A 27,699-nucleotide genomic window follows, 5' to 3' on the forward strand; every position below is an offset into this window, starting at 1 on the left:
TGACAAAATTATTTGTAGATAATTTACTCTGCTCTGTAATGTTCTTTCTCACTCACAGTTTTCCTTCTGCTGTTGAAATTTGTCAAAATATATGTTTTAAATAGGACAGGACATAGATATATGAATGAGCTACTGAAAATTTTTAAGTCTTTAAGAATAGGCTTTCAGAACTGGAATTTATGGAAGTATATTGGAAAGAAACAAGCAGTTTTCGAGTTATTGCTTTATAGAATAAACATGGTTCATAATCCTCATTAAACCCTTTATTAAAACTTGACAGTATTTGTTTAGAATTAAAATTTAGAAACAAGACAAAGGTGGAATATTCATTTGCAGTTAAGTGATGGCCTTTTATGTATTTGTTTCATCCAGACAACTTTTTATACTACCTGTCAGCTTTGACAGTGGTACAAAATTTATAATTTTAACTTAGAGATAAGGAAATGAATATTCAAAAGAGGTTTAATAAGATCTTTGAAGCAGTAAATACTGATGCAAGATGTAAACTTGGGTCCCACTACATTATAAATGCCATGTTCTTTCAGACAAGGCTGAGGAACCGAAGACAGTTTTCATGCTTGGGCAGTCAAGAGAGAATCACTCTTGGACTCTTCTCTTTCTTTACCATACACTTAACCCATTAATAAGTCTAGTTATCTGTCACTGAAACAAAATTTGAACTAAATCAGTTCTCCCAATTGCTCTCTCTCTAGATCTCAGAATAGAAATTTCCATCTCCCAGTCTCCTGAAGTTGCTTACACCTGGCCGTTCTCTTTCATAGTTAGCCTTGCACATGCATTCTCCACATGGTGGCCAAAGAGACCACTTTAAGAAATAAATGAAGTTAGTTCACTTCTCCAAACCTGCAGTGACCCATACCACCCAATAAAACCTGAATTTCTGACCACTAAACCCAAGGTCTGCCTTGATGTGACTGATGCTCACTGCAGACTTTATTCTCAGTCTTCCTTGCTACCCTGGAACCTTTCGTTGTTGGTCTTTTGCTATTCTCTGGTAATGCCCAGCTCCCTTCTTGCCCAGGGCCAATACACGAGCTGTCTCTACATAGCTATAGTTCTAAGCCCTTCTTTAATCTAATATGGTCTTTCAGTCAAGAGTAAATTGAATAATTAAAATGGGATATTAGAAATATGAAAGGACCTCAAAGTATGTTTGGATGTGGGATAGAGAAACATACACTGAAACGACCAGCAAAAGCACAAGTAATAAGGTATTAGACCCAAATCCAATGATGTTAATAGTTATATTAAATAAAATGGTCAAAAGGCACCAAATAAAAGAATAGGCCATCAGTTAGGAATTTTTGAAAAATATCTAGTATATTCTGAGTACAAGAAACACTTCAAATATTGATGGAAAAGACATACAAAATAAAAATGGCGACCTTTGCTTTGTGTAAAGGAAATAAGTGGCTAAAAATTAAAAAAAAAACCAAACATTTAACCGATTCACCCAGAGAAAGAAACAATAAAGGTTAGAATAGTGAGTGATAAGAGAAGAACCAAGATACTGTCATAAACCTACCCATGGGAAAAAAAGACTCATTGAGGGATCAATTGAAGGAAAGCTAAAGCGAGAGGAGAACTGAAGCACACCAGCTATCAGGCAGCTGTCTGACCTTGCAGGAACAGCTTGATCAGGAAGCGTTTAGGCTGGAAAGCTTGAGAAGCTGATGGTATGTTATGTTGCTGTGAGAGCATTTACTTATAGCTTTTCCTTATTACAAATCTACCAGGTGAGACAATGAAATTAAAAACAGATTCAATAAAAGATTAAAGTTAGTACAGACATGATTTTAGGTATCACGCAGGATCCAAGGGTTTGTGCATTAAATTTAAATGCATATGTCCAGCCATAGATCAAATATCAGACATTTAAGGGATGTAAAATTGGTTCCCCAAAAACATGTTGTCATAGGTGCTTAAGTTTGCTGGGAGAAGGGGAGTGATGGCATCTGGGAGCTAAGCTCATCTGTAAGAAGTGAATAGCTGTAAACATGATGTTTCTCATGTCGTGTAGGAATTTTCAGGACAACGCCAGAGTAAGGGATAAAGTTAATTGCCCCATAGGGGTGGGACTAGGAGAATGGAGAAGTGGAACAGAAGAACACTGCTTAGCACTGTTAGTTTCATCGTTCACAAGACTAAGAGCAGAAAATCCATTCCACCCCTTAAGACAAGCAGGCTTCCCCCTTAATAACAAGCAGGGCAAGTCTGTGAGAAGAGGAGGGAGAGGGGAGTGATTGGTGAAGGCAGTGCCTCTCTATTTCTCCCAAATGATGGAATTAAAGAAGTGCACCACCACCCAGCTGCCTGGCTACGGTCACTTTTAAGAAGAAAGTTTAAAGGATTTTCTTTTGCCGTCCAGGAGAGGGTACCATCTTCCCACAGTTCATTTTAGCTCAGTGAAGCAACCGCAACAAATGCCTGTGGAGATTCCTGTTGATGGTGTTCTCTGGGGAAGAACATTTTTATTTCCTGTACAGGTTCTGGGGGCCTCCTTTAGAAGACTCTTCCCCTCCTCGCAGCCATCCGTGAAATCAATCATATACAGTCCATCAGTATGAACATGACATTTGGCTCATAAATGTTTATTTAGCTGCTAATTCAGTCTTTGTACTGTACTTATTTTCATTCATGCTGAAAGTATTTCTGTAATACTTTGAGGTGATTGCAAGCTTCAGACAATATTTTTAGGGCCTGGTAGAGGAGAATGTTCTGGTCCTTTTTGTCAGGGTTTCTTGAAGACTCAGCACATTTTAATTCTTTGAAAAAGCCTGTTCCCCACGGCCATTCAAGTCCATTCCCTCGTCCTTTCCAGGTTTCACAGACTAAGGTTAGAGCTTCCATTTTTTTTTCCACTTCAGGGGGGCCTCTTAGACAGAATCATACAGCTCCTTCCAGAAATGTGGGTTCCAAAGGTAGGTTCAGACCTGACTAATCAGTGTAAAGTGCTTTGTTATCATCACTTACTGGCTTGGAACCTTGTTGTCTAACCGTCGTGTAATCCCAAAGGTTCTTTCCAGGGCAATTTCCTCTTCTCTCCGAGAAGGAGAGTTTCTGGTGGTATAAACAATAGAGGGAAGTAAACGAGATACTTCATACCACAGGGCAGCACTGCAGGAAAAGTCCCCGTTCTTAGGGTGGACTCACAGACACGGAGTGTGAATAATGACTGGGATGCCTTGCTTCATCCGCTCTCGTTACATGTGATTAAAAAAATGAAACTTTAGACAGATGTCTATTTTAAGGTTTATGTGATATATACTTACGTGGAATCAGAGTCAGAAGGATATTTTAAGAAAACATGAATTAACAATATCTTATTCAATTGTTTCAGGATTTTAAACAAGCTGTACTGATAAGCCAGAATAATGTGAATCTTTGTCAAGCTACCGCCATGTGCCATCACAGGTATGGAGCATCGTTGTTGTCAAAGGGGAAGGAGGAAGAATCAGCAGCCACGTACAGAAGACAGAAGGGAATGGGAAGGGGGTTGGGAGATGTGCCTGTGATAGAGTTTTAAAAAATTGGGGTAGTCATATAATGGATTTCTTCCATTCTGATTTGAGGACCATATCTGCAGCACCCTGTGTCTGTACTAAATCAGCAATTAAATATTTATATCATGGCATTGAAGATGTACATTTAAATGTATACACAAAATGTCAACTAAATGTATGTATAGCTTGAAGTATCTAGGTATGAAATAATTTGTTCAGAAAAGCTCATTTCCTGGAAAAGAGGATAATTTACTAATATTTTCAAGAAAATTTTGCACCAAAAGACACATTTCTATATTCTAAAAGTACTAAAAACAATCTAGGAAAATGTGTACAAAATACATTTAAATCTACAAAAATACAATACTTAAGAGTGACCTCTTCCTGAGATTTCTATACAAACATATTATAAACAAGGACATCTGGAAATAACAACAATAACCCACGGCCTTAGGAACAACTACACAGACTTTAATATGGATACAATGTCACTGTTTAATAATAGTTTATAACATTACTTTTTTTATAAATTATTATTTTTATTATAATACAATCCATCTAGAATTACAGTATATTGGGGTCTATTCTATTTTTATAACACTGTCAGCATATTAATAATTATTACATGATATAAGATCATGATATAGTTAGAGCAAGAATTTGTTGGAAAACATAGTTGCAATATTTGTATTATTTTTTAATTAAATTTTATTTTTTATATTAATTACAGTTTATTCGCTTTGTATCCCAGCTGTAGCCCCCTCCCTCATTTCCTCCCACTCACACCTTCCTTCCCTCATCTCCTCCCATTCCCCTCTCCAAGTTGACTATTAGGGGAGGTCCTCCTCCCCTTCCATCTGACACTAGCCTATCAGGCCTCATCAGGACTGGCTGCAATGTCCTCCTCTGTGGCCTAGCAAGGCTGCTCCTCCCTTGGGATGGGGGAGGGGTGGCAAAGGTCAAAGAGGCTGCCACTGAGCTCATGTCAGAGGGAAAATCTAGGGAAAATCACTTGGATGTTGAGCTGCCATGGGCTACATCCAAGCAGGAGTTCTAGGTTATATCCATACATGGCCCTTGGTGGAGTGTCAGTCTCAGAAAAGACCCCTGTGCCCAGATATATTTGGTTCTTGTGGAGCTCCTATCTTTTCCATGTCATACTAACTTTCCCTTCTTTCATATGGTTCCCTGCACTCTGCCAAAGGTTTGCTTATGAGTCTTAGTATCTGCTTTGATACACTGCTAGGTAGAGTCTCAGAGGAATGGATACAGAAATTGTGGTATTTTTACACAATTGAATACTACTCAGCAATTAAAAACGAGGAAATCAAGAAATTTGCAGGCAAATGGTGGGATCTAGAAAAGATCATTCTGAGTGAGATATCCCAGAAGGAGAAAGACACACATGGTATATACTCACTCATATAGTCCTATAACACATGATAAACACAATGAAATCTATACACCTAAAGAAGATAAACAAGAAAAAGGACCTGGGGTAAGATGATCAACCCTCACTTAGAAAGACAAATGGAATGTGCATTGGACTTAGGAGAAAACAAGTAACAGGACAGGAGCCTACCGCAGAGGGCCCCTGAAAGACTCTACATAACATTACTTTTGATAAGGGAAAGAATGCCAGTTTCTTTGGAGGATTAAAGTGGGATGATTCATTAATGATTGATGTGAGTCTGCAAATACAGTTTAAAAGACTAGAATAGAGTTTAAAGTTGGGAAACTAACATTCTGATTCTCCTCTTTAGGATGTAGATGTATAACTACATTTCTCTATGAAAAGTAAAGTTCTTATTGTAGAAAAAAAGTAATAATAGAAGTTATAAATTCTGCAGATGCCTTAGGGTTAAAAACCTGCTCTCAGGCCTTTCATTATACATGGTCACACCTTTGTCTATTTTATTGCATCGGTCTTTGTGCAATCCGTCTCTTTAGGCACCTGTCATTCTTAAGAAGAAATGGAACGGCAGCTGATGTGTTTACTTTGGTGGACATGTGCAGGCCAGATTGTCTGAGGTCATTGCATTCCGTCAACATCCGAAACATCCTACAACATCCCTCAGCCTTGTTTCTACGTGACCCTGTAGAAGCAGGCAGGGCCTCCGTGTTGGCCTCACATCTTTACGAAGTGTGATCTTGGGCTAGAACAGCAAAGCCCCCTAAGGCTTCCAAATAACCAACTTTCACCAGGTCTCTAGGGTCTCCACTTTTCTCTAATAAAAGCGGAATTCAAATCAACAATAATTCCCTATAGTTTAGTTCCCCACCTATTGAGTTTTCACAGTTTTACTGAGCTTTAACAAGCAACATTTAGAGACTATATAAAAAACATTTTGGTAACATACCCTATGGAAGTGTGGCTTGTAACTATGGAACTTATTTTTTGACATTTTTGGTAGAAAAAAGTTTTGTTTTTGTTTTTGTTTTTTTAATTTGGAAAACTTCATAAAAGTAAAAAAAAAAAAAAAAACAACAACTTTAAACATTAGTGCTCAGATACTTGAACTCCTGTAGTTGAGGCTGTTTGACGTATTCGTTGTGTATTTCTATCTCCTGCTCTCGTGGTTGCCAGGACGCGGCCTTCCTTGGGCTGAATACCCTACTTACTGCCCAATTTAATCAGCAAGAGTGCTGTGCCAATGTGAACTTGCAGATCTCAACAAGAAAGCCACCTTTGTATTTTATACCTATTGCTTGGTTGTTTGTCACATGCATTGCTACAACACATTGATTATACTATTTTGATATTTGCATAAGCTGTTTCTAAGCCTTTAACTCTGCAAGCCACATTCTTCTGTGTTTGCAGGTCTTAGTGATTTGTTTGTAGAAACCAGAAAGGCATATCTGGCCACATCTGTGATTACTGTAAATGCAGTGGGCCTCTGTGTCTGTGACTCAGCAGACACTGTAAACTTGAACACCTTCTGAGAGTGATCACATGACTTTAGATGCATATAAAAACATTTGTTTCAGGAAAACTCTTAATGTGCTTTACATATGTTACAGCTGATACTTAATGATTTATAGACCAATGAAAACGTACTCGGAAGCAATGTAGATCTTCTGCCAAATCTTCCCACTGGGTAAGTGCCCTGTTTGGGCTTAGCAAGAGCTCCACATTATAGGATGGTGTGGCAGACCGATCTCCGGGAAAATGAAAGTGCTCTCCCTACAGGGCACCTGGTTCATTTCCCCCTTGTCTATGGTACAGGAAGCAGGAAGAGACACTGTCTTCAGTTCTGCCACTTGGTCTGGTTGTGACTGTCAGTCAAGGATAATCTTCAGGTGCCTGTCAGGTGGCTTTCTATATCCATTTCTAGCTTTTAGGTTGTTTACTCAGCTGAATAGACTAAGTGCACATCAGTTAGCGTTGATTGCTAGCTATATCTAACCGCCCTTCAGAGTATACAGCTTGCATTACAGAACAATGAGCTTTGGTTTACTGTCTGATCTGCAATTGTATGCTTTTGTAATTGGTTAGGCCACACAGAAGGAAAGCTTATATTTTATAAGCCCTGTAGCAGATTACACACCCACGAAGATTTTTGAATCTCTTGATGGGTGAGAAGGGCAGTGGACATGATACACACCAAATGCTAATAAAATAAGAATGCCTCAGTAATTTATAGTGCCTATATGATGATGGCCTTGAAAACCCAGAACACAAGGGCCCTATAAGTATATACTGTAAGCAAATACTAATCTATTCAAATGGAGCAGCTGAGAGTGGCCATTGTCACAGCAAATTCTACCAGAGTGGACACAGGACTAGCCACAGGATTATCATCATGGATTGCTGCAGCCATGAATCATCTGAAGGAATGGGCGGGCATGGGAGCATTAGCAGGCCTTCTGGTGTTGGTCTCCTTGGTTTGCCTGTGGTATATATGCAAGATTAGAGTCTCACAACAGTGTGATGCAGCCATGATCATTCAGGCCTTTACAGCCATTGAAGCAGGACATTCGCCCCAAGCATGGTTGGATACCATAAAAAGCTAAAATGTTACACTCAGGATGCGAGGCTAAGCACTGCACTCAGGGTCAGCCGCTTTGGACCCAGAGAAGAGCATGTCTGAGTGCATGCGGGTTGATACCCCAGGTCCCGCCTCTGAGAAAAAGGTATCGGACAGGTCTGATGCTCTTTGGGTGGATGATACCTAAATGAACATTGGTACAAAGTCCCAATTTATTTCTAATATCAGAGATCAGACCTCTACTCTTGCCTGATGCGTCTAAAACAAAAAGGGGGAACTGTAGAGAGCTGTGGAATGCTGTGCCTTAAAGATGGAGCTGGTTTCCGCCTTCCACCTTCCCGATGGTGAGTGCTCTCTGTCACGAACAATTCCACATTTGGCTAAGGTTGAGGATCTGGCTTGCTTCCATGTATGTGGACCTATCTGCATTGCCCACGTGGCACGCCTGGGTTGGCTACCCAGAGGCTATTTAAGCTGTGGGCTGGCTTTCCCCAGGGTCAGATGATTGTTCAAGGTTCCTGAATAAACTGCATTGAAAAAAAAAAAAAAAAGAAAGCCTATCAACAAATGCATTGTACATAGAATGCCATCTTTATTCTTGGTAAATAGAGCTAGTTCCTGTGTAAAATTGCTGATGTAATCTACCAAGAAGGTACCTGGAGAGGCACTGAGACCCCGATTCAAATAAACAGGCACATTTTAACACAGCCGTTAAAAAGAGTGAAATTTCACTGAAAACTATCAGAGAGATGATCCTGTGATTTCTAAACAACCACCCCCAGAATGAACTCAAGTTACCAATGGCTGAGGAAGGCCATTGTTGACCCTTTTCTGTCACTGGAAGACAAGTATCCCTACTACTTCAGTGCTGATCCTTATGTTGTGATCTTCAAGATGTCACACAGTGCTTGCTTTTGGGTGGTATTTGGCAAAACAACAATAGCAACAACAAAACATGGAGACAGAATCAGAAGGGCTTTTTATCCCTAAGATTTTTATTTTTTATTGTTTTCTATTTCTATTTTATCTTTATTTATATATATGTATGTGTTGAATGTACAGAAGAATCTCTCTAGCCCTGAATTATTTTTCCTGTTATGGATGAACATTAAAAAAATAGTTGTTAAACAATATGAGGCCATTGTCTTCATTGATGCCCTCAGTGAAATGGGATGCCCCTTAGCAAAAAGAAATACTAAGCATATATAAATTTATTTTTAATGTATGCCATGAGTCATTTGATAATGAGATAATTTCTCTGTAAGGTATTATTTTAGATAACTTTGTTTTATGTAAAAATCATTGAGTTTTTCCTTTTAAAATTTATTATTATTTATTACAATTTATTCAGTTTTTATCCTGTACAATTCATTCAATATACAATTTATTCAGTTTGGCCTCCTCTCTCATCTCCTCCCAGTCTCACCCTCCCTCCCTCTTCTCCCCCTACATCCCTCCCTTAGTCCACTGATAGGGGAGGTCCTCCTTCTCTTCTATTTGACCTTAGCCTATCAGGTCTCATCAGGACTGGTTGCATTGTCTTCCTCTGTGTTTTTAATGTAAACTAATATAGTAACACTATCTCTCGATGACATAAGATTATAGGATTATCATTTTATGTTTGGTCCCCTGTAAACTGAAGCATTATTAGTTGGATTGAGATTGTAATTTAAATAGCATATGTTGTCAGTATCAGTGCGTATTTTTCTATGTTAGTAGCTTATCACTCTTAAAACAAAGTTTAGGATTGCTGTTTAGCCTTCTATTTTTGGGAACAGAATTACAGAATAATATTCACATAATGTTGTGAAACTAGTTTAAATTTTTTATATTTATTTATTAGTTTAGTGTGTGTGAGAGAGAATACACACATGTGGATATGAGATGATTATTCCCTTCTACCATGTGGCTTTCTGGTGGCAAGTGCTTTTACCCTTGAGCCATCTTGCAGCCCTTGAAAATGTTTTTACATCTGAGCAAGGAGGGGTCTCGGTCCTCTCCCTGCATGGTCCTTGTTTGGCGCATCAGTCTCTGCACATCTCCTTGGGCCCAGATTTGTTGGCTTTGTTAGTCTCCTGGTGGAGATCCTGTATTTTCTAGGTCTTTCTATTCTCCCACTGTTCCATAAGACTCCCTGCATTTTGCCCAAAGTTTGGCTGAGTTTCAGCATCTGTTTTGATTCCCTGCTGGGTGGAGTTTTTTTGATAGGAGAGGAGGACTTCCTTTTTCTGTGGTCTAGGGAAGGCAGGTGGGGGAAGAAGGAGGGACGATGGGACAGGGAGGAGATGAGGGAGGGGGCTGCAATTGAGATATAAAGTGAATAGATTATAAAAAAGAAAAATAAGTAAATACAAACAAACAACAAAAAGAAAATGGTTTTCACTTCCCTTCTTCTCACCAAAATCTCCAGAGATTCTTCCAGACTTTCTTAGATCATATAGACTCATATACTTCTTATGAAATGTAATAAAGATAAAAGATTTTCTATAATAGTTAATACAAATCTTTTTGGGGAAATCATATGCTGAAAATATTGAATAGACTTTTAGCAAATATCAACTCATCAGAAAGAATCACATTTCTTTTTTTTTTTTTTTTTTTTTCAGAATTAAAGAGTTTGAAGATGCAGTTGATTTCTTTACCAGGGCTATTAAAATTAACCCACTTTTCCTGGATGCTTATGTTGGACGGGGGAATTCTTACATGGAGTATGAAAAGCATGAAGCCATGAAACGAGCACAGAAGGACTTTCTGAAAGCACTGCGTTTTGACCCATCTTCTTCAAAAGCCAGAATTAGTTTGGGCTACAATTTGCAGGTAAATGTAGCATCACTTTTAGCACCGAGAGCATTGTTTGGACAGGAGAAAGAGATTTTTACCAGTAATGTGGTCAAATGTTATTCCTCAGGCTATGAACATTTAGTTTTCTTTTACTGTGGTTACAGAAGGTAAAAGTAGGGAGCAAGGCCTCAGTTCAGTACAGAGAACTTGTGTAGATGGGCCTGAGATCAGCTAAGACTAATATAATAATGCTGGAAGGGATAGGATTGGTTTTTACCATAATGAAGGCCAAGAACACGTCAGTAAGAGAATCAAACAGGAAATTGCCATTATAATCACAATATGAACAGTGTGAGGTCCACCTGAGGAATGGACTGGATCCCTTTAGAGGAGCTAGAGGTGACTGGCAGCCAACACAACGTTCTCATACCATTCGCAGGCTGAGCACCTAACATGGATGAAGAGTTGCTCCCAGCCCCTAGAGACAGCAGTCTAGAAGAAACACGGCTCCTTTCAGAGAGTCAAACTCCTAGTCTGGAAAGAGAGGCACAGTTACATGCATAAAGAATTATTTGGTTGTAATTATGGTAAATACGGTAAAACAAAACAAAACAATCCTCAAAGAGTTTTTAGTGCAAAGAGGCCCAACCGAGGGGTAAGAGAACCGCAAAATTAACATTTATGTTGAGGGGAGAAAGGCTAGTAGTTAGGTGGAGGTAGGGACTGCAGCTAAGATTTAGCCAAACAACCTTTTAGGAAACATAGGAAGAGAGAGAGGGCCCACATGAGTTGAATGCGGTGGAGAGGGAGTGGTTTGTGATGAGATTAGAGAATTAAACAAAATCTTCTTTGAAGTCTATATTAAAATAGGAATAACGCTAACAGGAGAAGTGACATCAAATTTTATTTTGTGAAAATTGCACTGGGTATATAACCAGGAAAGGGGATTGAAAAACACATCAGTTTGTAGGAGCATATCAGGAAAGGGAAGGGGCAATAAAGGAGAGTTAGGGCTGTCCAAGGAGAAGAGTGACAGTTTGTTCTACAGATACATATAGATTCTTTACTGCTGAGGACTGGGGTTGTCACAGTAAGCACAGCAGATGTTGTCAAGAGCAACTGGTAAATTAAATCCTATCATGAAGGGGTTTGCAGTCTAATATTTTGATAGTGCCACCTCTCTGTTTATCAAATGAACTTGTGACAGCCCTGCAGATTTCCTGTTTACTTAGAGAGTTTGCTGGTTAGAAAACAGGACCTAGATCCCTCAGCAGTTGCATTTCTTTATAGCTTTACACGAGAGTCAGCAGGCTCAAGTTGGTTAGAATGTGCCAGCCTCTAAGATCTGGACAGGTTGAGTTTTTGGACCCATGAGAGAAAGAACAGAAGCTGGGCCATCATGAATTAATTAACTCTCGCTTTCCTGTGGGGAGTGTTTAGTTGCCAGCTGGTCTGATCTGGGAAATACTCTGACATCCTTCTATTAATGGTGCCTGTCTCCTGACCTTTTTTCTGTTTTTTTTTTTGCAGTTGGCAATGAAGTTGTTATTAACAGATGCTTGGTGGATTTACATGCATCTTCTGTGGAGTATATATAGTGTTCCTAAAATTCCAGATGCTAGAACAATTCATTTGCACTGCTAGCCCATTTATTTATGTAGCACATACTAATTTTTCTTTGTGTGTTATGCAGATATTGCAGATATCTGGTGTCTTGGGATTTCTGTTGCTGTGAACAGATACCATGACCAAGGCAACACTTATGAAGAAAAACATTTAATTGGGGCTGTCTTACGGTTTCAGAGTTTAGTTACATTTAGTCCATTATCATCATGGTAGCTGGCAGCAAGTAGGCAGATATGGTGCTGGAGACAGAGCTGAGAGTTCTACATCTTTTTTTTTTTTTTTGGCTTTTTTTTTCTTTATTAATTACACTTTATTCTCTTTGTATCCTCCCTGTGGTTCCCATCCTGATCCCTCCCTTCCTCCACTGATAGGGGAGGTCTTCTTTTCCTTCCTTCTGATCCTTGTCTATCAGGTCTCATCAGGAGTGGCTGCATTGTCTTCTTCTGTGGCCTGGTAAGGCTGCTTCCCCCTCAGGGGGAGGTAATTAAAGAGCAGGCCAATCAGTTCATGTCAGAGACAGTCCCTGTTCCTATTACAATGGAACCCACTTGGATACTGAACTGCCATGGGCTACATCTGTGCAGGGGTCTTAGGTTATCTCCATGCATAGTCCTTGGTTGGAGTATCAGTCTCAGGAAAGACCCCTGTGCTCAGATTTTTTGGTTCTGTTGCTCTCCTTGTGGAGTTCCTGTCCTCTCCAGAGCTTACTGTTTCCCACTTCTTTCATAAGATTCCCTGCACTCTGCCCAAAGGTTGCCTGAGTTCTACATCTTGATCTGCAGGCAGCAGGGAAAGACTGTGAACCACACTGGACGTAGCTTGAGCATAGGAGACCTCAAAGTCAGCCCCACAGTGACACACTTCCTCCAACAAGGCCACACCTCCTAACAGTGCCCCTCCCTATGGGCCAATCATGCAGATGATCTATGCGTGCCATTCCTATTCACAGCACCACGGTTAGAGATGATCTGTCTATCATCTGTCTATCTCTCTTTTTTCTTTTTTTGCTTTCTTTCTACACACACACACACACACACACACACATACATCTTACTTGAGACAAGGTCTCACTATGTCCACCAGGTTGGCCTCAAACCCTCAGAGTTCTGCCTACCTCTGCCTCCTAAGAACTGGGTTCAAAGGTGTATGCCTTTTTGGATTTCAATGTAAGTTTGGTGGTTAACAGAAGTATAGTTGTCATATAGTAGCTAAGACTTTAAGTTGTCTAAGATTGGTATAAAAGTTGACCTTTCTATTTATTTGAACATAATTTAATCATAAATACTTAGAGGTAATTAGTCAATTGAAGATGCTCTTAATATAGCCTGATTTTTTTATTTAAAATACCTTAGTTTTAATATCATATAAATATATACTTCACCAAAGATTTTAATAAATGAGAATCAGGAAAATTTGTCACATTAAAGACTGTTTTTTTGTTGTTGTTTGTTTGTTTTTTGTTTTTTTTTTTGTTGTTTTTTTTCTTCATGAAATTGAATAACTATTTTAGGCCCAAGGAAAATTCCAGAAAGCTTGGAATCACTTCACTATTGCCTTAGAAGCTGATCCAAAGAGTTACCTAGCCTATGAAGGACGAGCTGTGGTTTGTCTTCAAATGAGTAATAATTTTGCAGCAATGCAAGATATTAACACTGCCATAAAGGTAACTGTAATCTATATTGATGATACTGTTATTAGCATATATTCGCACCATCAATGAGTAAGTCTAAGGAAAGTTGTTCTCTGTTAAGCTGATATGGAGAGAAATAAGGTTTTGTTTCCCCAGTGTTATGCCTAAGGTAAAGAGTTATTGTGGTTTGATTATTTTGTTATTTAAATGCATTTAATATTTAAAGCAAAATTCTAGATAAGCACTGGTTCCTCTTAGCAAATACAGCTTATATTTTTCATGGGTCCTTCATAGTATTTTGTTATATAAAATGATTTCAAATCCTAACAGTGATGTCCTAAGCATGAAGCAATTAGAGAACGACATAGATGTTTGGCTTCTCCCTGTGGTGAAGGAACAGCCTTCCTGTCCTTTGAATTCTCTTTCAGCTTGAGTTTTGATTTTATAATTTTAAGATACTATGGGGTAATATAAGCGGTTTAATAAAGGAAAAGAATTAAAGTAATTTTTCTACCCAGGACAGTGAAGCATATTATCTGTTCAATTTAAAGTCTTCTCTCATTTACCCAATAAACACTTAAATGTTCCCCATGCCTGTTCCTTGGAAAGGTCCTGTGGAAAGCTCTGAACGTATTTGTTTTGTGGCAGCTACTCAATAAAGCGTTGACAAGAAACCAATTTCATATCGAGCCCTTTCTGAAAGTATTTGCTCTAATTGGATTTTACCTTCACTGGAAAAGTACTTGTTCACACGAGTGGATTTCATAACATTCATTCCACAGACACGAAATAGATTAATATTATTTCCAGATGCCAAATCCTCCTGTGATTATGTTGCAGATCAATACTACAGCAGAATTCTTAACAAATCGTGGTGTGATTCATGAGTTTATGGGTCATCGACACAATGCAATGGAAGACTATCAGGCAGCAATTTCTCTGGACCCCACGTACTCGCTGGCTTACTTCAATGCCGGGAATATCTACTTTCACCACCGGCAGTTTTCTCAGGCAATGTGCATTTTCCTTAACCATGTTGTCTTGGCATTAAATACTTCTTTGTTATACATGGTTTTGAAGTGCAGCCTTTATACCTCAGGTTAATAAATAATCTTCTGGTGTCCATCCTGTTTTCCCTTCTGAATAAGAACTAAGCACCTACCCCAGGGTCCTCTTTATTGTTTATCTTCTTTAAGTCTCTAGATTTTAGTATGTTTATCCTACACTATGTGGCTAATATCTACTTATATGTGAGTATATACCATGCTTATCTCTCTGCTTCTGATAATTTCTAGTTCCATCCATTTGCCTGCAAATTTCATGATTTCCTTGTTTTTAGTAGCTCAGTAGTATTCCATTATGTAAATGTGCCACAATTTCTGTATCCATTCCTAGGTTGAGGGACATCTAGGTTGTTTCCAGATTCTGGCTATTACGAATAAAGTAGCTATGAACATAGCTGAGCAAATGCCCTTGTATGGCTGAGCATCTTATGGATATATGCCCAGGAATGGTATAGCAGGGTCATGAGGAAGTGGTAGAAGAAAGAGAACAGGATGGGAGCCTACCACAGATCTCCTCTAAAAGACTCCACCCAGCAGGGGATCTAGCAGATGAAGAGACTCACAGTCAAACTTTGGACAGAGTATAGGGAGATTTATGGAAGAAGAGGGAGACAGAAGGACCTGGAGCGGACAGGAACCCCACAAGGAAGCCAACAAAGCCAAAAAAGCTGGGGCCAGGTGGGACTGCAGAGACTGATATGCCAATCAAAGTCCACGCATAGAGACAACATAGACTCCCCGCCCACAGACAGCACAGTCTCCATGCGGGAGAAGGGGAGTAGAGACAGTCTCAGACATGAACTCGGTCACCTGCTCCTTGATCCCTGATGGGCTACCTAGTCAGCCCACACAGGAAGAGGATCCAGACAGTCCTGCTGGGACCTGATAGGCTAGGGTCAGAGAGTAGGGGAGGAGGACTTCCTCTCAGTGGACTAAGGAAGAGGGATAGGGGAGGAACAGGGAGTGAGGGTGGAACAGGGGGGAGATGAGGGACAGAGCTATAACTGGGATACAAAATGAATATTGAAAAAGATAACAATAAAAAGTAAATTAAAAGTATAAAACAAATAATCTTCTTTTTCATAAAGATGCTTATAATTTTCAATCATTATGTGTTTACACTTGTGTACATTTATGCTCCTCAGTGCTCCTGACCAATCAGGACCCAGTAAACACTGATTTTAACTTTCCAGGGTTTGGCTATTCTCTTCATCCAACCAAGTTCTAGGATAGAATCCTGTACTTTACTACATTTAGACTTCCCTCGAAAACCTCTTAATGTAGGAACAACTATCTCATCTTAATTTGTATGTTTTCTGATCATTAGGCACATGAGCTCAGGAAATAACAATACACATTTAGCTCTGGTTTTGCATGACCGCTTAATCACTTTAGCTTATACTCTCTGAAATTAAAATCTCGGTAGAATTTTAGATGATATATGTGTAAATTTGCAGTACTGGAATGTACAGGATCAACCCTCTTTTTTTTTTTATATCTTTGTCTTTTTAGGTAGAGTCACTGATTTTATTTTTTTCCTCATCTTACCTTGTTCTTTTTTTTTTTTACACTTTATTTATTTTGTATCCCCCCATAAACCCCTCCCTCCTCCCTTCCCGTTCTGCATGCATGCCCCTCCCTTTCTGATCTTAGTCTATCAGTTCTCATCAAAAGTGCTGCATTGTCCTCTTCTGTGGCCTGGTAAGGCTGCTTCCCCCTCAGGGGGAGGTGATCAAAGAGCAGGCCAATCAGATTATGTCAGAGGCAGTCCCTCTTCACATTACTATGTAACCCACTTGGACACTGAACTGTCATGGGCTACATCTGTGCAGGGGTTCTAGGTTATCTCCATGAATAGTCCTTGGTTGGAGTATGAGTCTCTGGGAAGTTCCCTGTGTTCAAATTTTCCTGTTCTGTTGCTCTCCTTGTGGAGTTCCTGTCCTCTCCAGCTCTTATTATTTCCCACTTCTTACAAAAAATTCCATTAACTCTGCCTGACAGTTGGCCATCAGGCTCAGCATCTGCTTTGATAGGCTGCAGGGCAGAGGCTTTCAGAGGCCCTCTGTGGTAGGTTCCTAGTTTGTTTCCTGTTTTCTTCTTCTGGCTTTCAGAGGCCCTCTGTAGCAGGTGCCTAGGTTGTTTCCTGTTTTCTTCTTCTTCTGATGTCCATCCTCTTTGCCTTTCAGGATGGGGACTGAACATTTTAGTTAGAGTCCTCTCTCTTGCTTAGTTTCTTGAGATGCACAGATTTTAGTGGGTTTGTCCTATGTTGTATATCTATATGAGTGAGGATATACCGTGTGTGTCTTTTTGCTTCTGGGACAACTCACTCAGGATGATCCTTTCCAGGTCCCACCATTTACCTGTAAATTTCATGATTTCCTTGTTTTTCATTGCTGAGTATACTCCATTGTATAGATGTACCACAATTTCTGCATCCATTCTTCAGTTCAGGGGCATCTGGGTTGTTTCCAGCTTCTGGCTATTACAAATGAAGCTGCTACAAACATGGTTGAGCAAATGTCCTTTTTGTGTACTTGAGCCTCTTTTGAATATATGCCTAGGAGTGGTATGGCTGGATCTTGGGGAAGTGCTATTCCTAGTTGTCTGAGAAAGCGCCAGATTGATTTCCAGAGTGGTTGTACAAGTTTACATTCCCACCAGCAGTGGAGAAGGGTTCCCCTTTCTCCACAACCTCTCCAGCATGTGTTGTCACTTGAGTTTTTGATCTTGGCCATTCTCATGGGTGTAAGGTGAAATCTCAGGGTTGTTTTGATTTGCATTTCCCTAATGGCTAATGAGGTTGAGCATTCCTTTAAGTGCTTCTCTGCCATTCGATATTCCTTTATTGAGAATTCTCTGTTTAGCTCTGTTCCCCATTTTTTAAGTGCATTACTTGGTTTGCTGCTTTTCAGCTTGTTTAGTTCTTTATATATACTGGATATGAGTCCTCTGTCAGATAAAGGGTTGGTGAAGATTCTTTCCCAATCTGTAGGCAGTCGCTTTGTTTTGATGACGGTGTCCTTTGCTTTACAGAAGCTTTTCAGCTTCATGAGGTCCCATTAACTGATTGTTGCTCTTAGAGCCTGTGCTGTTGGTGTTCTGTTCATGAAGTTTTCTCCTATACCAATACTCCTAGGGTATTCCCCACTTTTTTTTTTTTCTAGCCAATTTAATGTGTCTGGTTTTATGTTGAGGTCTTTGATCCACTTGGACTTCAGTTTTGTGCAAGGTGATAAGTATGGATCTATTTTCATTTTTCTACATGTACACATCCAGTTAGACCAGCACCATTCGTTGAAGATGCTATCTTTTTTCCATTGTATGGTTTTGGCACCTTTGTCAAAAATCAGGTGTCCATAAGTGTGTGGGTTTATTTCTGGGTCCTCTGTTCTGTTCCATTGATCCACCATTCTGTTTCTATGCCAGTACCATGCAGTTTTTTAAACTGTTGCTCTATAATACAACTTAAGATCAGGGATGGACTTCCAGAGTGGTTGTACAAGTTTACATTCCCACCAGCAGTGGAGAAGGGTTCCTCTTTCTCCACAACCTCTCCAGCATGTGTTGTCACTTGAGTTTTTGATCTTGGCCATTCTCATGGGTGTAAGGTGAAATCTCAGGGTTGTTTTGATTTGCATTTCCCTAATGGCTAGTGAGGTTGAGCATTTCTTTAAGTGCTTCTCTGCCATTCGGTATTCCTCTACAGAGAATTCTCTGTTTAGCTCTGTTCCCCATTTTTTAAGTGGGTTACTTGGTTTACAAAGCTGGGGTGCCCAACATGTCCACAGATGACTCACGAGGGAAAGAGGTGGAAGGAAGGGATGTGTTGACCAAGCACACAGTGCAACAGCCATCTGGATCTTGCTTTTTTAATCACACTGTATCTGTAATTATTTAAATTGAGTATTGCTAGTTATTAAGGAGAATAAAATCCATAAAACAGGAAAAATATGGCTTATAGCTTAAAATCTGGATTCTATTGACAATGTGGAAATCAATCTCTTGTATTGTTTCTTATTTGCTTTATGTAACAAATGTTTTGATGTTAGTGCATCCTCTTTATAAATATAATTTCAAACAATTATATTGCATGAGCTTAATCTAGTATTCTATGTTAAAATTTTCTCATTCTTCTTTATTAAAATGAAGTTGTCTTTATTAAAATGAAGTTGTTTCAGATTCATTTTGAGTAAATTTGATTAAAATGTTAATTTTTGGTTTGGGATATCTTTAACCCACACCCAGTGAAAGGTGGTATCATGAACACTTATGTGAGCATTGTGTAGCTTGGAAATTGTCAATATTTTGACAAAATAGAACATTTCAAGGTATTATTACATTGCTTTTTAAAAAAGAAATAATGGAAACAAAGTTTGTTTGAAATTTGTCACAATGAAACATATTTCTTTATGAGCTGATAAATTAAATAATAAAACAACTTTTTTCCTGAAAAAAAAAAAGATCAGGGATGGAGATACCTCTAGAAGATCTTTTATTGTAGAGGATTGTTTTAGCAGTTCTGGGTTTCTTGTTATTCCATATGAAGTTGAGAATTTTTCTTTCCAGGTCTGTAAAGAATTGTGTTGGTAATTTGATGGGAATTGCATTGAATCTGTAGATTGCTTTTGATAAGGTAGCCATTTTTACTATGTTAATCCTGGCAAGCCATGAGCATGGGAGATCTTTCCATCTTCTGATATCTTCTTCTAATTCTTTCTTCAGAGACTTGAAATTTTTTCATACAAGTCTTTGACTTCCTTGGTTAGGGTTACTCAGAGGTACCTTATACCATTTGTGGCTATTGTGAAGGGTGTTGTTTCCCTAATTTCTTTCTCAGCCCTTTTGTCTTTTGTATACAGAAGGGCTACTGATTTTTTTGAGTTAATTTTGTATCCGGCCACTTTGCTGAAGGTGTTTATCAGCTGTAGGAGTTCCCTGGTAGAGTTTTTGGGGTCACTCACGTATACTATCATATCATGTGCAAATAGTGATAATTTGACCTCTTCCTTTCCAATTTGTATCCCCTTGATCTCCTTCAACTGTCTTATTGCTCTAGCCAGGACTTCCAAAACTATGTTGAAGAGATATGGAGAGAGTGGGCAGCCTTGTCTTGTCCCTGATTTCAGTGGGATTGCTTTAAGTTTCTCTCCGTTCAGTTTGATGTTGCCTATAGGCTTGCTGTATATCGCCTTTACTATGTTTAGATATATGCCTTGTATCCCTGATCTCTCCAAGACTTTAAACATGAATGGATGTTGGATTTTGTCAAATGCTTTTTCAGCATCTAAGGAGATTATCATGTGTTTTTTTTTCTTTCAGTTTGTTAATATGGTGGATCATATTGATGGATTTCCATATATTGAACCACCCCTGCATACCTGGGATGAAGCCTACTTGGTCATGGTGGATGATATCTTTGATGTGTTCTTGTATTCGGTTTGCGAGTATTTTGTTGAGTATTTTTGCATCAATGTTCATAAGGGAGATTGGCCTGAAGTTCTCTTTTTTTGTTGGGTCTTTGTGAGGTTTAGGTACCAAGGTGACTGTGGCTTCATAGAATGAGTTTGGTAATGTTCCTTCTGTTTCTATTTTGTGGAATAGTTTGAAAAGAATTGGAGTTAGCTCTTCTTTGAAGGTCTGGTAGAATTCTGCGCTGAAGCCATCTGGTTCTGGGCTTTTTTTGGATGGGAGACTTTTGATGACTGCTTCTATTTCCTTGGGGATATAGGACTATTTAATTGATTTACTTGGTCCTGATTTAGCTTTGGTAAGTGGAATTGATCAAGAGAATTGTCCATTTCATTTATATTTTAAAATTTTGTTGCGAATAGACTTTTGAAGTATGTCCTAATTATTGTTTGGATTTCCTCAGTGTCTGTAGTTATGTCCCCATTTTCATTTCTGATTTTGTTTATTTGGATGGTGTCTCTCTGCCTTTTAGTTAGCTTGGCTAAGGGTTTGTCTATCTTGTTGATCTTCTCAAAGAACCAGCTCTTGGTTTCATTGATTCTTTCTCGAATTTCTTCTTGAAGGCACTTAGTGCTATGAACTTTCCTCTTAGCACTGCCTTCATTGTGTCCCACAAGTTTGGGTATGTTGTATCTTCATTTTCATTGAGTTCTAGGAAGACTTTAATTTCTTTCTTTATTTCTTCCCTCACCCAGCTGTCATTTAGTAGCAAGTTGTTCAGTTTCCATGTATGTGTAGGCTTTTTGCTATTTCTGTTGTTATTGAGGTCCCCCTTTATTCCATGGTGATCAGATAGGATACAAGAGATTATTTTAATCTTCTTTTATCTGTTAAGGCTTGCTCTGTGTCCAACTATATGGTCTATTTTGGAGAAGGTTCCATGAGGTCCTGAGAAGAAGGTAAATTCTTTTGTGTTTGGGTGTAAGGTTCTGTAAATGTCTGTTAGGTCCATTTGATTCATGACCTCTGTTAGAGATATTGTTTCTTTGTTTAATTTCTGTTTAGTTGATCTGTCCTTTGTTGAGAGTGGGGTGTTGAAGTCTCCCACTATTAGTGTGTGGGGATCTATGTGTGGTTTAAGTTTTATCAATGTTTCTTTCACAAATGTGGGTGCCCTTGTATTTGGGGCATAGATGTTCAGGATTGTGATGTCTTCTTGGTGGAATTTTCTCTTGATGAGTATGAAGTGTCCTTCCCCATCTCTTTTGATTAATTTTGGTTGAAAGACTATTTTATCAGATATTAGAATGGCTACTCCTGCTTGCTTCTTGCATCCATTTGCTTGGATATCCGTCTTCCATCCCTTTACCCTCAGGTAATGTCTATCTTTGTGACTTAGGTGTGTTTCTTGTATACAACAGATTGCTGGGTTTTGTTTACACATCCATTCTGTTAGTCTGTGTCTTTTCATTGGAGAATTAAGTCCATTGATGTTGAGAGAGATTAATGACCAGTGGCTGTTAGATCCTTTGAATTTGATGTTGGCTGTGGTCATACGGTTGTGTGCTTGGTTGCTTTTTGTTTTACTGAAGTGCGGTTATTTATTTCCTGTGTTTTCTTGAATGTACCTAGTTTTCTTGGGTTGTATTTTCCCTTCTAGTGTCTTCTGTAATGCTGGATTTGTTTGTAGGTATTGTTGAAATTTGTTTTTGTCATTGAATATTTTGTTTTCTCTGTCTATGAGGACTGAGAGTTTTGCAGGGTATAGTAGCCTGGGCTGACATCTGTGTTCTCTTAGGGTCTGCAGGATATCAGTCCAGGCCCTTCTGGCTTTCATAGTCTCTGTTGAGAAGTCAAGTGTGATTCTAATGGGTTTGCCATTATATGTTACTTGGCCTTTTTCTCTTGCAGCTTTTAGTATTTTTTCTTTGTTCTGTATACTTACGGTTTTGATTATTATGTGGCGGGAGGATTTTCTTTTCTGGTCTAATTTATTGGGTGTTCTGTAGGCCTCTTGTATTCTTATTGGCCTCTCCTTTAAGTTGGGGAATTTTTCTTCAATTATTTTGTTGAAAATATTTTCTGAGCCTTGGTGCAGGGAATCTTCTTTTTCCTCTCCTCCTATTGTTCTTAGGTTTTGTCTTTTTATGTTGTCTTGAATTTCTTGGACGGTCTGTGTCAGGAATTTTTTAGATTTAACATTTTCTTTGACAGATACATAGATTTCTTCCATTGTATCTTCCACACCTGAGATTCTTTCTTCCATTTCTTGTAGCCTATTGGTTATTCTAACCTCTGTAGTTCCTGCTTTCTTCCCTAAGTTCTTTCTCTCCACAATTTCTTCCATTTGTGTGTGTGTGGTTTTTTGTTTTTTGTTTTTTGTTGTTTTTTTTTTTTAATTTTTCCAATTCTATCTTCAGGTCTTGAGCCATTTTTTTGGTTTCCTTCCCCTGTCTGACTGTATTTTCATATTTTTCCATCAATTCCTTCAGATGTTTGTTTGAACAATCCACTGTTTCTTTTATTTCATTCAGTGATTTAAGCATTTCCTTTCTAAAGGCCACAAACTGTTTGGCTGCAGCTTCCTTTATTTCTTTTTGTATTTTATTTGTTTCCTCTGTTATCTTCTTCATGAGCATAGATGTTAGGTCATCTTTTTGAATTTCAATTATGCTGGGGTGTCTAGGGCTATTTGCCCCTGGATAACTGGGTTCTGGAGATGCCATATTGCTCTGGCTTTTGTTGGTTGAACTTTTACGCTTTCCTCTACTCATTGGGCTATCTTAGGTGTTTGAAGTTAGTTTCGGGTTGTTCCTGGACTCCTATGGTGGAGAGAATCCCTTTGGCAGGAAGATGGTTTTTCTGAAGGAAACCTTCTCAGCTTTTTGGGTATAGTCAATGGACGGCTGGTGTTTTTCAGGAGTTGCTACAGCTCACCTCAGGCCTAGAGACCTGGGTGGTAACTGTGATCCTGATTAGTCGAGAGGGTTGTCCTCTCACCGGGAGAAGTCCTGGAGACAGCTGCCCTCCTTCTGGGTTTCTTGTTGTAAATTTAGTGATCAGCTGCTGTAACCTGTGTGTCCCGTGGTTTGGTTGGTTTTGTTAGGGATAACTGGTTGCCCCTTGGAGCAGTATCTGGGGGTTGATCTCAGGGTTCCCGGTCTTTTGTAGGTCTGAGGTTGGGGCTCTGTGCCCCTGAATTCAAGAGGTAATCTGTGGCGGGTGAATACTGCTCTCCTAGTAACAGCAGGCTATCTGGTGCACAGCAGTTCCCTGGGTTGGGCCAGTCTGTGGGACCTTTTCCGGGGATATACTGGGTTGCCTAAGTCCGTCCCCTTTGCTTTGTTCCTTCTTCTTTGTGAGGGTTTCTCCAGACAGTGACTCTAAGACTCTGGTGTCTTGGGGCACACAGTTCTGTCTGTAAGGAGTAGTTGGTACAAAGCAGGCCTCTGGGCTGGCGGAGCATGTGCCCACCTGCTAGTCTGTGGGAGCTGGGTTCCCAATAACTCTGTGCTCCCTGCTTGGGCCCGGATCCATGATGGCTGGGAGTACTTGCCTGTTTGTGATCTGTGGTCTGCTAGACTTTCCCCAGGCAAAGCCTAGGTGACCCAAGCAGCACGGTTTCTTCCTTCCCTGTGGGGCCCTCTCTGGACAGGGGTTCCCAGTCTCTGTTGCACTGGGGCACGCAGCTTTTCTGTACTGGTGAGCTGGGTGCACACTCTTACCTTGTTCTTTACCATGTTGAGTTGACTGATTTTTACCATCACTTATTAATTTATATTATGATAATTTATCAATACTGTGACTATTTTCTGAGCATCGTTTTGACTGAATCCCATTTATCTTTTTCTTTATATTTTAAAAAACTGAGTAAGATACAAATGATGTGAAATTTACAATATTAACCATTTTTAAATTACAGCTCTATGATGGTAAATAAATGCCATATTAATGCTTCCTAGAATTTCCACCTGCAACTGGAATTTCCCCTGTTGCTTGGAAATGAGCCAGTTGGGAACTTAATCAGGTGGAAGAGCTTTTCTAGTTTTTGTGCTTCATGTGTACATTAAATGTGTTCTACTCTGTGCTGTGTTCCCTTTCAAGTATTTTGTTTTTTTCTGACTTATAGCAAGGTTTGTAGTTTTGCTCTAGTAACCATAAAACTACCTTTATTACCCTTCATTATTATTTCTTTACTTTCTCTACTATGAGCAAAATTTACTCTTGGACTTCCTTCTCATTAACAGAGTAGTGCAAATCCACCACCTCCATCTTCGCTGGTTTGTTTGATTTTGTTCTTGTTCTTTTGAGACAGTCTCTCTTCACAGCCTGAGCTAGCATCTTAGGATCTTTCTGATTTGCCCTCCAGAGAGTGCAGTGTTGGGATTATAGGTGTGTGTGTGAGAGAGAAAGAGAGAGAGAGAGAGAGACAGACAGACACACACACACACACACACACACACAGAGAGAGAGAGAGAGAGAGAGAGAGAGAGCGAGAGAGAGCACGATGACTACAGTCTTGAAAAGAAGAGAAATGCCACTTCAGCCTCCTCCTCGATTTTACTACTGATCTCCACAGAAGAATCTTTTAACCAACATCTACACTAGTTGTCTCAGTTTCTGTCTCATACTCTCAACACACCTTTTCCACTTCATCTTTTGCCCCCACTGCTCCTCTTGTTCCTGCCAGCATTCCCATTGACTCCTCCAGCCTCCTTTTCTGGACTGCTCAGCAGCATTTGACACAGGCGCTTATTGCTTTGTAAAGCATTCGTTCACCTGTTGATACCATTCTGTCCTTTCTTTCCTGTCATCAACATTTCTGGGTGTTCCAGTCTCAGAAATAACTCCTCACAACTTGCTGATTTCTGAGATGAATCTGATTGGTCTCAGTAAGGATTAGATGCAAGGACAGTCAACAAAGGTGTAATTATCTAACACACGGATGGGTTGTCATTGCTCATATGCTAAAACACAGCTATTTTTCCAGGCTGATGTCAGTTGCCTGATTCTTTGGCTGAGTCCCAGAAACTTACTTTCTTTTTCTTTCTTTCTTTCTTTCTTTCTTTCTTTCTTTCTTTCTTTCTTTCTTTCTTTCTTTCTTTCTTTCTTTCTTTGCATTGTAAGTTAGTTAATGAGGATGGGCCAGGCATTAGATACTGAAATGACTGAGGATTGCAAGTCCAAGGCTACTGTCAACACCTTAGTGGAAACCTGTCTTTCAAAACCATAGGAGATCTACCACTCTCCTCAGTGACAGAGTGCTTAGTCAGCATATGTGAGGCTCCATGCTCAATTCTCATGACTGCAAAAAAGAAAACAACTCATAAGATTGAGAAAAATAAAACAGCCAAGGCAAAATTCTGTTTCTATAGATGCTTAAGTTCTATAGGAGGGATAACTTTACTCCTTAAACTTATCTTTAATAACTCAATGATTATCATATGTAAAATTTCTGGTTTTACATAGCTCAGATTTATGTTCACGGACTGGAGAGATGGTGGCTCGGTGGCTCACAATTATCTGTAGCTTCAGATCAGGAGTTCTGGTGTCTTCTTGTGGCCTCTGTGGGCACCAGGTATACATGTGGTGCACGCATATACATGCTGGCACTCATACAAACACATACAATAAAAACAAGTCACAAAAGATGTTTAAAAGTGTGGCTCTATTTTCTCAACATTGCAGAAATATTACTTGAACAAATATTTCACCTAAAATGTTTTCCTGTCTTGAAGTTATGGACACTTGAGTGTTATGCTTCAGAGACTAGCAAGTGTTAAACACAGCTACTCAGCTGTGCTGCCATGTCTGGGCTTCTCTGTGGAGAAAAATGGCTTCTATGCCCTCTCCTGTTTCCCCTTTTAGTTGTTTCTGATCTTAGCACAGGAGGAAGAGTCCCTTATCCAATAAAATAATTGCTAAACAGTTAAAACACATATAAAACCTGACTTCTGATTGTTGTTGTTGTTTGTTTGTTTGTTTTATCAATTTAGTAACAGTGCTTTAAAAACACTTAGTATGAACAAACAAGGAGCTTACTTTTAAATAATAATTTTATCTTCTTTATGATTGATTAATTCATTAATTGTAGATATTAGGGCATCAGATCAGCTATTTGAAGATCAAAGGTTTGAATTGCTTTAGCTTCTAATTGTTTCATACCCCTCTACTTCAAGTAATCTCATTAAATTAATAGGCTTTTAACTTCCTAAGTAATAGACTTTGGAAGCTATCATAAGAAAGCTATGATGTGGAGGTTGGAGTGATGGCTCAGTTGTTATGAAGAGCACTGGCTGATCTTCCAGAGGACTTAGGCATGATTACCGGCATGTATACAGGGGCTTGTAACTGTCTGACATTTCAGTCTTCAGGGGGTCTGACACTCTTTTTCACCCTATGAGATTATTCACACATAGTAGACAGGCATGCATGAAAGCAAAACACTCATAGACACAAAATAATAAAATAACAATAAAAATAAGGTTCTCTTGCTCAGAATTAGGTACACTGCTAGTGTATGACCTTTCATTATTTGCTCTTATTTGATAAGAGGCACAGTTTTGTCATTAGATAACTGTGCAGCCTACTCATTATTTGTTGATGAGTTAAAATGAGGCATACATTGTTTTTAAAGGTAAGCAACGCTTGGAGTCAATCTTTTGTTTCTTTGTTGTTGTCTGTAGATAGAAACTTTTCTTTGGGAGTGAATTATCTTTAAGCTCTCCACAGTTGTGTTTCAATTCTGCTCGTATCTCAGTGGATCCTTAAATTGCACAACTATGGCACCACATATCTGCCATGAGGAATAAGATGTTACTCAGTCTTGATGTAACTGCCCCTCAAAAAGTCAGAGGAAGGAAAGTTTATGAAGAATAACCTGAAGACTATATTGCCTCTTCATTTATAGATAATGAAAGAAAATTTATCTATAGTAATTGACAGAGCCTTACTACAGTTTTCACGCTTTACACATATGCTCACTTCACCCTTACATCAACAATGGAATTAAGAGAGTGTCATTTTCTTTGGAAGATTAAGAAATTAATACAAATAGAGTTTTATTTTTTTTCATAGTGACAATTTTTTTTATTTTTTTTTAAATTCTTTATTAATTGCACTTTATTCACTTTGTATCCCCCCTGTGGTTCCCTACCTCCTCCCGTCCCAATTCCTCCCTTCCTCCACCCTCTGCATGCATGCCCCTCCCCAAGTCCACTGATAGAGGAGGTCTTCTTTTCCTTCCTTCTGAATCTTTGGGCAGAGTGCAGGGAATCATATGAAAGAAGTGGGAAACAGTAAGATCTGGAGAGGACAGGAACTCCACAAGGAGAGCAACAGAACCAAAAAATCTGAGCATAGGGGTCTTTCCTGAGACTGATACTTCAACCAAAGACCTAAGACCCCTGCACAGATGTAGCCCATGGCAGTTCAGTATCCAAGTGGGTTCCTTTGTAATAGGAACAGGGACTGTCTCTGACATGAACTGATTGGCCTGCTCTTTAATTACCTCCCCCTGAGGGGGAAGCAGCATTACCAGGCCACAGAAGAAGACAATGCAGCCACTCCTGATGAGACCAAATAGAGTTTTATAACTCAGCCAATGTAGAAGCAAGAGATAAACCCAGCATTCTGTATCCTTAATCCAAGGTGTAGCCTCCATGCCGTCAATG

At 39.2% G+C, this 27,699-nt stretch overlaps 1 protein-coding gene across 1 annotated transcript in view; it reads left to right on the forward strand.

Moving 5' to 3' along the window:
• The window catches only part of Ttc6 (tetratricopeptide repeat domain 6), a 224,040-nt gene that overhangs the window by 193,199 nt on the left and 3,142 nt on the right, over positions 1-27,699 (forward strand). The window contains exons 26-29 of the mRNA XM_060387540.1: positions 3,362-3,435; positions 10,120-10,330; positions 13,431-13,583; positions 14,391-14,566. Coding sequence (XP_060243523.1) covers positions 3,362-3,435; positions 10,120-10,330; positions 13,431-13,583; positions 14,391-14,566 — 614 coding nt within the window. The remainder of the gene's footprint in view (positions 1-3,361; positions 3,436-10,119; positions 10,331-13,430; positions 13,584-14,390; positions 14,567-27,699) is intronic.

Source organism: Meriones unguiculatus, chromosome 7, assembly GCF_030254825.1.
Source record: "Meriones unguiculatus strain TT.TT164.6M chromosome 7, Bangor_MerUng_6.1, whole genome shotgun sequence".
NCBI classification, from domain to species: domain Eukaryota; kingdom Metazoa; phylum Chordata; class Mammalia; order Rodentia; family Muridae; genus Meriones; species Meriones unguiculatus.